At 41.3% G+C, this 14,599-nt stretch overlaps 1 protein-coding gene across 45 annotated transcripts in view; it reads right to left on the bottom strand.

The window, feature by feature from the left end:
• EPB41L3 (erythrocyte membrane protein band 4.1 like 3) overlaps positions 1 to 14,599 on the bottom strand; it is a 474,479-nt gene that overhangs the window by 9,816 nt on the left and 450,064 nt on the right. For 39 of the 45 annotated variants that reach the window (XM_069731098.1, XM_069731103.1, XM_069731129.1 and 36 more), the window contains 2 exons: positions 5,171 to 5,251; positions 4,642 to 4,758 (listed from right to left, as the gene is read on the bottom strand). In XM_069731098.1, coding sequence (XP_069587199.1) covers positions 4,648 to 4,758; positions 5,171 to 5,251 — 192 coding nt within the window. In that variant the 3' untranslated portion in view covers positions 4,642 to 4,647. The remainder of the gene's footprint in view (positions 1 to 4,641; positions 4,759 to 5,170; positions 5,252 to 14,599) is intronic. The other 6 variants (XM_069731096.1, XM_069731100.1, XM_069731120.1 and 3 more) reach the window with 1 other exon arrangement.

Raw genomic sequence — 14,599 nt, 5'->3', positions numbered from 1 at the left:
ACAAAATTCCAAGTGTTCAAAATTGGAAAAAAATAAATATTTCCACAATTATTATTTGTGTTTTTCAATTTACTAATGTTAACTACACAGTAAAATTGACCTGGCGATATGAGTACAAAGATAAAAAAACAACTACGAATATACTCTAGTATAAGCCGACCCAAGTATAAGACGAGGCACCTACTTTTGCCATGGAAATCTGAGTAAGCTTATTGACTCGAGTATAAGCCGGGTATGCATTGTCCCCTCATCCCTGTCCTGCTATGCATGGCTCCCCCTTCCCTGTCCTTGTGTGAATGCCTTTCCATCCCTGTCTGCATGTCTCCCTCTTCCATGTCCTGGTATGAATGCTTCCCCGTCCCTGCCCCTGTATGCATGCCTGCCCTGTTCTGTCCCTGTATGCATGCCTCCTTATTCCCTATTCCTGTGTGCATGTTTCCTATTAAAAAAAACAAACAAAAAAAACAACATCATACTCACCTAACCTATGCGCCCTGGGTGCTGGCACTGCATCTAGTTCTGACCGCTGGCGTCTGCCTGCAGCTCCTCCCTATGGGAATGTAGACGCTTCCATATTCATCACCTTCATAAGCGGTACTACGTGACCGCGAGCACAGGAAAAGCTGCAGGCAGGCGAAGGCGGCCGGAACGAGATGCAGTGCCACCACCGAGGATGTGCAGGTAGGTGAGTATGATGTGTGCGCTGGCTCCTGGCATCCGCTGCTCCTGGCACCCCCTCCCTCGCCGGCTTTCTGTACCGTGACTCCTGTATAAGCCGAGGGGGAAGGGGGGTGTTTTCAGCACACAAAAAAATGTGCTGAAAAACTCGGCTTATACCCGAGTATATATGGTATGTATGTTTAGTAAGTGATGAAAATTGCAAATTTGCAGTGGCAGAAAAAACAATTCTGTAGTTTGGATTTTTTTCTCGGTACGTCGGTTAGCGATCAGATTAATTTACTTTATATTTTGATAAATCAGACTTTTTCAAATACAGCAATGCCAAATGTTTTTTTTATTGCTTTATTTTTAGTTTTAAATTTCATATTTTGAAGAAAAAAAAATTTCACTTTCTACTGTACTTATTAGTCTCTTAGGGGACTTGAACCTGTGATCATCCAATTGCTTGTACTATATACAGCAGTGCTACAGCACTGCTATCTATAGCAAAATTGACTGTTTTCAGTTCCTCTCCGCCCATGGCTATTAGAGGGAGATGATGGCTAAATCCATCACAGCCAACATTAAAGTCAGTTACCCAACATATGACGTAACTGTACATTAAAGTCAGTGACCCAACATGTGACATAACTGTACATCATATGTCGGGAAGAGGTTAAAGATGGTAGCAATCTAACTACTTGTATTTCATAAGTTGTGAACAAAAACAGGTAGCCAATAAATTTGGGGTATTAATTTTAGGATCCATTAGTTTTACAAGGTCTGTAGTTCCATAGAAAGGCAATCAAATTCTTTAGTAATAATTTGCATTCCAGCTGAAGGCTTAGGTGGGCCTGTAAGCATATACTAGATAACTGTTGTTTACATGAGGCGATGCTCTGGAAACATTGTGTTCTTTTAAAGGGAACCTGTCACCCCGTTTTTTCAAGAAGACCTAAAAATAGCGTTAAATAGGGGCAGAGCTGGGCTTTACATTAGTGTATTTTGGAGCCTTTATTCCCCACCTATGCTGCCGAAATACCTTTGTAAAGTCGCCATTTTGGGCTGTCACTCACGCTGGTCAGGTCATATGGGCGTGGTGACAGCGCTGTTTCTCCCCCAGATCTCCGTTGGTGGCGTAGTGGTGTGCGCATATCCAAGTGGCGAATCCACTGCGCAGCTTCAAGGAAAATAGCGCGATCTGCGCTATTCAGCCATTTATTGGTGGGCGCGGCCATCTTTGTGAGGCCGCGCGTGCGCAGATGGTTCTTCTCGGCTTCCCGGGGCTTCAGGAAAATGGCCGCGGGATGCCGCGCATGCGCAGATGGCGATCTCGACGGCCATTTTCCTGAAGCAGAGTTCGCATCTCGGCTGCAGGAAAATGGCCGCCGCGATCTCTATCTGCGCACGCGCGGCATCCCACGGCCTGAAGCCCCGGGAAGCCGAGAAGAACCATCTGCGCACGCGTGGCCTCACAAAGATGGCTGCGCCCACCAATAAACGGCTGAATAGCGCAGATCGCGCTATTTTCCTTGAAGCTGTGCAGTGGATTCGCCACTTGGATATGCGCACACCACTACGCCACCAACGGAGATCTGGGGGAGAAACAGCGCTGTCACCACGCCCATATAACCTGACCAGCGTGAGTGACAGCCCAAAACGGCAACTTTACAAAGGTATTTCGGCAGCATAGGTGGGGAATAAAGGCTCCAAAATACACTAATGTAAAGCCCAGCTCTGCCCCTATTTAACGCTATTTTTAGCTCTTCTTGAAAAAACGGGGTGACAGGTTCCCTTTAAGTATAATTCTATACATCTATACATACTTTAGGCTATGTGCACACTCTGCGGATTTTGCTGCGGATCTGTAGCGGATTTGACCGCTGCGGATCCGCAGCAGTTTCCCATGAGTTTACAGTACAATGTAAACCTGTGGGAAACAAAAAACGCTGTGCACATGCTGTGGAAAAAAACGCGCGGAAACGATGCGAATTACATTCCGCAGCATGTCACTTCTTTTCTGCGATTTTCACCTGCTCCAATAGGAAAATGCAGATGAAAATCCGCATAAGAATCCGCAGTAAAAACCGCAATAAATCCGCAGTAAAAACCGCGACGGGTTTTCACTGCGGATTTTGGAATTCCACTGCGGAAAAATCCGCAGTGGAATCCGCAAAGTGTGCACATAGCCTTACAGTTTTTAAATAGCAACCGGAAATGTTACTTTTTTACATTCACTGTTTTGTAGGACTACAAAAAATACATATGGTAACACAAAGCACTGATACAGGCATATAAGTGTACCCCAAGAGTTAAGCTTCACCTTTTGTGAATAAATGGCTTTTAGGTCCAATATTAATTTGAAATATGCCAATTCATTTTTAATACAATTTAAACTCCATTTCTTGAACAGAGCTGCAAAACCTACCATAAACATGGTGTCCGATTCATGAAAGTGTTTTTTTTGCCAGAGTTGTGGCATAAAACACATTCAAATATTGCAATAAAAATTTTGCTTTCAAAACAGTTTTGGCCAGCTCCACCAAGTTGGTCATTTACTGGGGCAGTACGTACTGTAGCGATGCCCAGCCAACAAATTCATGGAAGGTTATGGTGTAACTTGGAGCTGAAATATTACTCAAGGCCGGAGCAACATTCCTGGCAGATGCGCAGGCCCATCATGAGGACTGGCATGAAACGCACTAGTCTTATTGAATCGGGTCCACATATTCAAAATAGAACATTTTGTGAAACTACAGCAGCCACTAGATAATATGCAATTAGTAAAGGGGAAACTTGAAGGATTTAGCATTTTATTTGTTAAATTGTTGTATATGCAGGGGATTTGGAGTTCTTTATTAGAAATATGTAGCTTCAGCTATTGCAAAGCTAAAAAAAAATAATCAATTAAGGAGAATTTTCAACTTAATTAAATTGAGAAAAAAACATATCCAAAACTCATGTATTCAAGACTGGACTTTCACTTTAGGGATAAATGTGGTATCACTTGTTACCATTGACAACCCACTTTTGTCTAAGGCTACGTTCACATTTGCGTTGTGCGCCGCTGCGTCGGCGACGCAACGCACAACGCAAATAAAAACGCATCAAAACGCACGCAAAAACGCTGCGTTTTGCGACGCATGCGTCGTTTTTTGCCGAAAATCGGACGCCAGAAAAATGCAACTTGTTCCGTTTTCTGCGCCCGACGCTTGCGGCAAAAAAACCGCATGTCCATGCGTCCCCCATGTTAAATATAGGGGCGCATGACGCATGCGTCGCCTGACGCAAACGGGCACAATGCAAATGTGAACGTAGCCTTAGAGCATCTTTTTTTAGTTATGTTTTTCAATAATAATGTGAATATATTCCCTTTTGGTAATATGTATATTGTTTGATCAGCTGGGGACCATTCTTTATTCTGGCTTTATTGCACTCATGTTGATCAATCACATTTACTATACCTTTGAGTGTTAATTTATGTTAGAAAATGCTGTAATGTGTGATCTTGTTAGTGATGCTTTTCCATATAATAAACAGACGTGACAGGATGCTATGCTCTTGGATATATGAAACCACAGTAAACATTGAATGAAGCAACATCCTTTAAAGAGGTATTTTCACTTTCTATTGCTTGCAATCTTTAAAATGCACGACTGTCAAAGAGATTATTAAAGACTGGTTGGTATTCTGTCGTAAGATTAAGTGCAGGAGTTACATCCTTGTTTTCATGTTTTTGTGAACTGCCTCTTTAAAGCCTTTAAACCCAGAGAGAGCGGAGTATATACCCTCCAGCCATAAACAGCATTGATGATCAGCATGCAGAAAATGTAAAATAATTGCAGAAAATCTAAAAATAATATGATGTAAAATGAGTTTGTTCATGCATAAAAGGAAACTTGCCAATAGAATGCAAAGGGGTGGGCGCGTTTTTGCACATGCCAGCCTGCTTGGTCCGGGGAAGCAATGGATGCATCTTACCTTTGGTCAGTCCTCCCCATCTTCAGGTGTGATCTCTGTCTCTTTATGTACCACTACTTTGGTCACTGACATGTCAGGGTGCTGCTCTTTGGCCTCTTTAATTGCCTGAGCCAGCGCCTAACACAAGAAGAACCAAAAGGGGACGGAAACAAAAAGGAGGTGGAACATGCATGATCAGTGGGAAGGTGGATAATCATGAGAAAATTACACCACTTACAAATGAGGAGACACAATTAAACATAAATTACTTGTAATTTTCATGTAGAAGGCATACAAGAGTTTACACTTAGCCCATTCTTTATAAGAGACATTTGCATAAGCAATTAAAATCCTTGTGTTGAGTTTGCAATGGAAATCGAAGCAGTAAATAAACTTGTCCTGACACTGCAGGTTATTAGTGGGAATAGTTAAAGGTAAAAGGGTTAAGTATGACCTCTGGTTACCATTTTCCGCTGATGAATCAGTCACATCAAGTTACTGCAGCACCCTTGTAAGTATATATAGAATGCTTCCTCCCAAGCTACTTTACCTGATCATGGTCAATGTCAGCATCTCCTGTAATCACTATCCGCTTTTCAATTCTGGTCTCTGAAATGCCTCCTTTCACAGTCTACGCAGAGATGAAAATAATAAGACAAAGTTTCAAAAATCTGTTCATGCAAGAATTTCTTACTCTCTTATCAGGCCTGACCATTCATACATGGTACCCGAGCCTGACGTTTCCCACTCAGGCACAGTCTGTGCAGGTGGAGATAAGAAAAGCGGTGTGTGCAATACGCACAAGCAAAGTAATTGAAACAAGTTTTTATGAAGTTTAACGGCAGTGGGTTTAGATTAGCTTCTCGCTTAAGTACATGGCTATTGCAAACAAACCACCAGCCCTACCTCCCCAATTCCCAACACAATTTACCATACGACTATTATATACGTATAGTTATTATTTCATAAATAGTGACTAAGAAGTACACTAAAATTGTAAGAAAAGGGTGTAGGGTGGTAGTATCGACTGGAGCTGCCAGATACGCACTAGTGACAAATTTTGGTGAAAATAGAAATCACATGGGGTTGATTCATTGTGTGAGTGTATGCTCTACAAATAAGTGGTCTCAAAGGTATTAGTCAGCAACTCTTTTATTGAAGCTACTGTACATGCACATACAGTTATATGAAAAAGTTTGGGCATCCCTATGAATCTTAAGCTTAATGTTTTATAAAAATTGTTTTTTTTGCCACAGCTATTTCAGTTTCATATATCTAATAACTGTTGGACACAGTAATGTGTCTGCCTTGAAATTAAGTTTATTGTCACTTATAAACATAAGGCTGTTTATCATCAAACATGTACGGTATATTAAAACAATGCAAGTGGATTAAACTTTTCCTAATTCACTCTAAAGCTGAAAGGAAGGATAAAACAATAAACCCATAGGAGCTGCCATGCTGTTTGTTTTCTAAGCTGTCAACCAAGCTGGAACTGATAATAAGAGGAAGATAAACAATAGAGAGAGGAAGTGCCGGGCAAGTCCCTATTAGCAATGCCCATCATAACTGCAAGCTACGGTATTTTTTTACAGGTTTTGCTGTAAACAGTTTCCCTTTAAAAGCCTTCAAAATTTTCCTGTTCGTCATCTGATTTCATAAATACATCAATGAGATCTTGTGATACATTTGTAAGGCAGTCATCGTATGGATCGAATTCCGTATCAGAAGGTGTGGGCTCAGCTTCAGCTTCCTCTTCGGCTATGTGCACTCGTTCAGGTTTTTTTTTTAGTTTTTTTTTGTGGCAAAAACACTATAAAAACTCATTAAAAACGCATACATTATGCATCCTATCATTTAGAATGCATTCTGCATGTTTTGTGCACATGATGCGTTTTTTTTCCGTGAAAAAAACGCATCGCGGTAAAAAAAGCAGCATGTTCATTAATTTTGCGGATTTGGATTTTCTGCGTTGTTCCCGCATTTGGGAAAAAACGCACAAAAAACGCATCAAAAACGCATGAAAAAACGCAACAAAAACGCATGCGGATTTCTGGCAGAAATGTCCGGTTTTTGCCTGGAAAATTTCTGCAAGAAATCCTGACGTGTGCACATACCCTTCATCTTGCCACAAGTAGTCGTCCTCCATACCATACTAATGAATTTGATATGCCACACTTCTTGAAAGACTTGATTACTGTTTCTGCATCAATATCATTCCAGGCTTTTATGACAAACTTGCACAAAACATCCAACTGTGCATCACTCATGTTTCCTCCTTTTGTGAATGACTTTTCGCCGCTAACCATCCATTCATTCCACTGTTCTCGAATGCGATCTTTAAATGGCTTAATTAGGCACACATCCAGTGGCTGTACCAACGATGTCAATCCTGCAGGAATAACTACAGCATGTGCTTAGTCTTGCAAGTCTTTGCTTGGTGCTGGGAGTTAAATGAACCCTGAACATATCCCACACCAGTAGACTACATTTGTCGCCTGCTCCACACATTATCAAGCCATAGCTTTACCCCTTCTTCATCCATCCAGCCTTTTTCATTCACATGAACAAAACAACCAACAGGGAACTTGACTTTCGGCATTGTTTTTCTTTTAAAAATAATCATTGGTCTCAGTTTGCCGCTATCAGCTGTGCATCCTAATACCACTGTAAATCTGGACTTCTCATGCCCCGAATTGTTTTTTCACCTTTTTGATGGACAGTTTTATTTCCAACCATATCAAAATTCATTGGAGTTTCATCCATATTTCCAATACTACTTAACGGATAGCCATGTTTAGTGCACTGTTGTATTACGTATCAATGGAAACTGTTCACTTTGCTATCAAGATCTGCAGGTAATTTTTGGGCAATTTTCGTCTTTTGCCTCAGTACGATATTCTGCCTTGCCATGAATCTAGTACACCAGGATACAGTGGCCTTAAAGCTGTTGCTGTGATGTGGGTTAGATTTGGTCCACTGAAGTGCAAACAAACGTATTTGATTTCGTGTCGCTACATAAACGCTTTGGCGGTGCTCATTCACCATGTCTGCTACATGGTTTTCAAGTTCTGGCCAATGTGGGGTGCCTCTTCTTAATGCACACTTACCACTTGGCATACTCTAATGCTTTTTCATTTGTTTTCCAGTCCCGAACCATCTTTTCTGTTACACCAAATTGTCTAGCAGCAGCACAGTTATTATGTTCCATGGCAAAATTTACAACTTTAAGTTTAAAACTGGCTTCATATTTCTTTCTTCTTGCTGGTGGAGCAATGATGGGGTTTTGACTGCTGGCTGTTTGTAATGTACTGTATGTACTGGTAAACAGGTACAGATACTGGTGATGTACTGGTATCCAGTATACAAAACAACCATCCAATGTACCTTGCGATTGTCTGGTTGTTGTATACAAGCCCTGCTTGGATTGGTCCCTGTCTGCCCTGTCCCCAAGTCTATCAGAGTACATCCCTCTGGCCCGCCCTTGTACCTATTACTGGTACCTCTAGAGAGCACTGTGCTCAGAAAAACAAGCAAAAAACAAGGCAAACAAGCTGCAGGCGTCCCAGGGTATGGAAAACAACGAGAACGGCGCTGTGCCCAGAAGACACGCCTCTTTCACCTCTCTGGCCCACCCTTGTATCTCTGCCTCTCTCGCTCCGGAGGATCCCGCACATGCGCACCTGCCTCGTCTCTGCAGTGCTCCGGAGCGAGAGGGAGAGATACAAGGGCGGGCCAGACAGGTGAAAGAGTCGGGTCTTCTGGGCACAGCACCGCTCTCCCGCTGATCTCCAGGACGCCTGCAGCTTGCTTCACCTTCTGGTAAGGTGCCCCCTCACCTCTTCATCAAGACCGCATTCCCCTGCCATATGCGCCGCCGCCGTATAAGGCGACAGTCGACTGCAGCATGCTCCACAATCGCCGTATAAGGTGACACCAGTGTATAAGACAACCCCCAACTTTTCTGAAGTTAAAAAGTCATCTTATACGCCAGAAAATACGGTACTTTATTAATGGAAGCTGTAAAAGTGAACTATTATTACAAATGTAATAGAAAATTATATAATATTTAACGGATTCTATAGGATTCCTTAACCCCTTCACACCTCGGTTTATTTCCTTTCTTCCAAGAGTCATAACTTTTTTATTTTTCCGTCCACATAGCCAAGTATTAGAACTTGTTTTTTGGCGGGACACATCATACTTTTGAATGACCCCATTAATTTTACCACACAGTGTACTGGAAAGTGGGAACAAAATTCCAAGTGGCATAAATATGTTGTATTGTTGCTATGCAAACATTTTAAACATTCTACTTAAATGTAATTAAAGCTTGTATTTTTCATAAAACAGTCCTAGTACCATCACACATTCTCAGTGGGGAAAAAACTTCCAATTTCACATTTCAATCATCCTTAAAAATAAACTACATTCACCACTTTTGATATGGCCTCAGAAACCTTCCTTAGCAGGTTAACACAATGAGAATTCTAGAATGCTGATTAACCCCTTTCTGCCATCCGACGTACTATTCCGTCCATGTGACCTGGGACTTAATTCCCATGGACGGAATAGTACGTCATAGGCGATCAGCCGCACTCACGGGGAGAGCGTGGCCTATCGCGGCCGGGTGTCAGCTGATTCTCACAGCTGACACCAGGCACTAAGTGCCAGGAGCTGTCACGGACCACTCCCGGCACTTTAACCACCGGAACACTGCAATCAAACAAAATGGCAGCGTTCTGTTGGCATAGAGAAGCATCGCGCAGGGAGGGGGCTCCCTGCGTGCTTCCCTCAGAACGTGATGTGATTGCGTTGTTCTGAGATTCTCCCTGCAGACCCCTGGATCCAAGATGGCCACGGAGTCCTTTCGGGTCCTGCAGGGAGATGGCTTGTCAGTGCCTGCTGAGAGCAGGTACCGGCAAGCCTCCTTCACTGCCTGTCAGATCGCTGATCTGACACAATGCTGTGCAAAGTGTCAGATCAGCGATCTGACTTTGTACAGTGATATCCCACCCTGGGACAATGTGAAAAAAAAAAAAAGTTAAAAAAAAATATACTGTGTAAAAATATTTTTTTTAAATTCCTAAATAAAGAAAAAAATAAATATTGTTCCAATAAATACATTTCTTTATGTAAATAAAAAAAATAATAAAAGTACACATATTTAGTATCGACACATCTTTAACGACCTATAAAACTGTCCCAGTAGGTTAACCCCTTCAGTGAACACTGTTAAAAAAAAAAAAAAAACACGTGGCAAAAAAACATGCTTTATCATCCTACCGCCGAACAAAAAGTGGAATAACACGCGATCAAAAAGACGGATATAAATAAACATGGTGCCACTGAAATCATTTTGTCCTGCAAAAAAAGCCATCATACAGAGTGATCAGCGAAAAAATAAAAAAGTTATAGCCCTCAGAATAAAGCGATGCAAAAATAATTATTTTTTTTATATAAAATACGGAGTTTTTATTGCACAAAAGCGCCAAGACATAGAAAAATTAAAATGAGATATCACTGTAATCGTACTAACCCGAAGAATAAATCTGCTTTATCAATTTTACCACACGTGGAACGGTATAAATGCCCCACCCAAAAGAAATTCATGAATTGCTGGTTATTGTTCAATCTGCCTCCCAAAAATCGTAATAAAAAGAGATCTAAAAATGTCATATGCAATGCAATAAAAAGCGTCTTTTAGCGTGTGACAGCTGGCAAACATAAAAACCCACTATAAATAGTAAATCAAACCCCCCTTTATCACCCCCTTATTTAGGGAAAAATAATAAAATAAAAAAATTTATTTATTTCCATCTTCCCATTAGGGTTGGGGCTAAAGTTAAGGTTGTGTTTAAAGTTAAGGTTGGGATTAGGGGTGTGTTAGAGTTAGGTTTGTGGTTAGGGTTATGTTTAGGGCTGGGATTACGGTTAGGGGTGTGTTGGGGTTAGGGTTGGAGTTAGAATTGGGGGTTTCCACTGTTTAGGCACCTCAGGGGCTCTCCAAACACGACATGGCGTCCGATCTCAATTCCAGCAAATTCTGCGTTGAAAAAGTCAAACGGTGCTCCTTCCTTTCAGAGCTCTGCTGTGCACCCAGACAGTGATTTACCCCCACAAATAGGGTATTGGCATATTAGAAACAATTAACACCAAAACAGAAAACAGAGATCCCTAAAAAATAACTTTTAATAATACCATTAAAAAACTATATTTATCCAAGATATTAAAACAGTATTAAATGTACCTAATGGACCCTAGCATGAACTACAATGAGTCCTACCTGGCAGTGGAGGTTGGCACCCTACTTTTCTGCGGTTGGCGCCCCCACTCCTCGACGGCTAACCCTTTAAGGCCCTATTAAGGACCTAGAATAGAAGAAAGGCTAAATACGCCCTACTCTCAACACCTATACTAATCACCTGCCTGCCAGTGGAGGTTGGCACCCTACTTTACTGCGGTAGGCGCCCCCACTCAACGGTGGCTAGCCCTAGGGTCCCTAATAATCCCTAAAATAAAGGATAGACAAACAGATATTGTCCCACAAACACCGCGATACCCGTAGAAGAGAGAAAAAAAACACAAAACGAGAAAATAAGATCCCAGAAATAGATAAATAATAAATTTGGAAATCATAAGAAATAGCACTGTACTCTAATGCTATACCACAAAGGGTAAGCCAATAATGTTATAGTGGAGGCACTATGTTAGCCTCCAGGTAATATGATACTGCCCAAATACGGGTATGCTGGGTGCAGCAATTTTAATGTCCACAAACAGAAACCCAGCACTCAACTGAGGAACCACTCTCGTGACATTGTATATCCGTATTTGATGTCAAAATAACAACTAGTATGTGTCCATAAATATGGCACAACAACCATGACACAGAGTGGACAAAAAAGACAGGCTACAAGGCAGCACCTGGGATCACAATCACCACTAAACAATAAAGTGGCGAAACTTCATCAAAATATATAACACATGAGAATTTAAGGACACAATCGTCCTCATGGTGCAGAAATAGACAGTCAGACTTAGATGTCACCAATATACTCATCTATTTGTTGTAATCTCATGGTTTGAACCCGGCTGCTGCCACAAAATCCAGAGCGGTACTATGGACCTAACCAGCATCTGTCAGATGGTCCCCAAGCAATGCCCGACGCGTTTCCCCCCCATAGGGAATGGCCGTTACAGCACCTTCATCTTTTATGTGACTGCATTACCCCTGATGAACCCCCGCCATTCTCTATTTCTGCACCATGAGGACGATTGTGTCCTTAAATTCTCATGTGTTATATATTTTGATGAAGTTTCGCCACTTTATTGTTTAGTGGTGATTGTGATCCCAGGTGCTGCCTTGTAGCCTGTCTTTTTTGTCCACTCTGTGTCATGGTTGTTGTGCCATATTTATGGACACATACTAGTTGTTATTTTGACATCAAATACGGATATACAATGTCACGAGAGTGGTTCCTCAGTTGAGTGCTGGGTTTCTGTTTGTGGACATTAAAATTGCTGCACCCAGCATACCCGTATTTGGGCAGTATCATATTACCTGGAGGCTAACATAGTGCCTCCACTATAACATTATTGGCTTACCCTTTGTGGTATAGCATTAGAGTACAGTGCTATTTCTTATGATTTCCAAATTTATTATTTATCTATTTCTGGGATCTTATTTTCTCGTTTTGTGTTTTTTTTCTCTCTTCTACGGGTATCGCGGTGTTTGTGGGACAATATCTGTTTGTCTATCCTTTATTTTAGGGATTATTAGGGACCCTAGGGCTAGCCACCGTTGAGTGGGGGCGCCTACCGCAGTAAAGTAGGGTGCCAACCTCCACTGGCAGGCAGGTGATTAGTATAGGTGTTGAGAGTAGGGCGTATTTAGCCTTTCTTCTATTCTAGGTCCTTAATAGGGCCTTAAAGGGTTAGCCGTCGAGGAGTGGGGGCGCCAACCGCAGAAAAGTAGGGTGCCAACCTCCACTGCCAGGTAGGACTCATTGTAGTTCATGCTAGGGTCCATTAGGTACATTTAATACTGTTTTAATATCTTGGATAAATATAGTTTTTTAATGGTATTATTAAAAGTTATTTTTTAGGGATCTCTGTTTTCTGTTTTGGTGTTTATATGTCTCTGAGATTCCGTATTATTGTTATTGGGTTTTTCATATTAGAAACAAGTTGGATAACTTTTGGGGTCCAATTTCTCCTGTTACCCTTGTGAAAATAAAAAAAATTGGGGCGAAAGGGGGCTCGCCAAACGCGACATGGCGTCCGATCTCAATTCCAGCCAGTTTTAGTTTGAAAAAGTCAAACTGCGCTCCTTCCCTTCCGAACTTTGCCATGAGCCCAAACAGTGGTTCAACCCACATATGGGGTATCAGTGTACTCAGGACAAATTAGACAACAACTTTTGGGGTCCAATTTCTCCTGTTACTCTTGGTAAAATAAAAAAATTGGATCTGAAGTACATTTTTTGTGAAAAAAGTTAAATGTTAATTTTTTTTAACTTCTTGAATGTGGTTTTGAGCTCCTTGAGGGGTGCAATTTTTAGAATGGTGTCACTTTTGGGTATTTTCTATCATACAGACCCCAAAGTGACTTCAAATGTGATGTGGTCCCTAAAAAAAAAGTTGTAAAAATGAGAAATCGCTGGTCAACTTTTAACCCTTATAAATTCCTAACAAAAAAAAACCTGTGGTTGCAAAATTGTGCTGATGTAAAGTAGACATATGAGAAATGTTACTTATTAAGCATTTTGTGTGACATATCTCTGTGATTTAAGGGCATGAAAATTAAAAATTCAAAGTGGCTTGCAAAAGTATTCACCCCCTTGGCTTTTTACCCATTTTGTTACATTATGACTTGTGTTTAAATATTTTTGTAATCCAATTTGCGTGTGAGACATCAGTACTAAATAGTCTAAGTTGGTGAAGTGAAGTGAGAAAAATATAGACAAAAATTTAATTTATGGGATCAAATAACGAAAAATTGCCATGTGTGCATGTATTTTTGCTACAAAGCCCCTAAAAATTTCTGGTGCAAGCAATTATATTCTTAAGTCACCTTCTTAGTGAAAGGAAGTCCACCTGTGTGCAATCTAAATGTCACATTGTCTGCCAGTATATGCACACCTTTCTGAAAGGCCACAAAGGCTGCAACACCATTAAGCAAGAGGCACCACTAACCAAACAACACCGTGAAGACCAAACAGATCTCTAAACAAGTCAGGGACAAAGTTGTTGAGAAATACAAGTCAGGGTTGGGTTATAAAAAAAAAAATCCCAATCTCTGATGATACCTCTGATGATACCAAGCACCATCAAATACATCATCATCAAATGGAATGAACATTGTACCACAACAAACCTGCCAAGGAGGGGCCGTCCACTAAAATATTCAGCTCGGGCAAGGAGGACATTAATCAGAAAGGCAGCACAGAGACCAAAGGTAACCCTGAAGGAGCTGCAGAGTTATCCAGCAAAGACTGGAGTATCTGTCCATACGATCACAATAAGCCATACACTCCATAGAAGTGGCCTTTATGGAAGAGTGGGCAGAAAGGAAAGCCTTTACTTACACAAAAATTGTAAGGCTTGTTTTGAGTTTGCCAAAAAACCTGTGGGAGACTCCCCAAATGTATGGAGGAAGGTGCTGTTGTCTGATGAGACCAAAATTGAACTTTTTAGCCACCAAGGTAACCGCTATTTCTGGCACCAAACCAACACAGATGATCACTCCAAGAACACCAACCCACAGTGAAACATGGTGGTGGCAGCAGCATGCCAGTGGGGATGGTTTTTGGTAGCAGGTACAGGGAAAATGGTCCAAGTTGAGGGGAAGATGGATGGTGCGTTATACATGGATATTCTTGAGCAAAACCTGTTTTAGTCTGTCAATTATTTGAGACAGGGACGAAGTTTCACCTTCGATCATGACAATGACCCAAAGCATACTGCTAAAGCAACAC

Source organism: Ranitomeya imitator, chromosome 6, assembly GCF_032444005.1.
Source record: "Ranitomeya imitator isolate aRanImi1 chromosome 6, aRanImi1.pri, whole genome shotgun sequence".
Taxonomy (NCBI): Eukaryota; Metazoa; Chordata; class Amphibia; order Anura; family Dendrobatidae; genus Ranitomeya; species Ranitomeya imitator.
The sequence above is the reverse complement of the archived record's forward strand: the minus strand, read 5'-3'. Positions and strand labels throughout refer to the sequence as shown.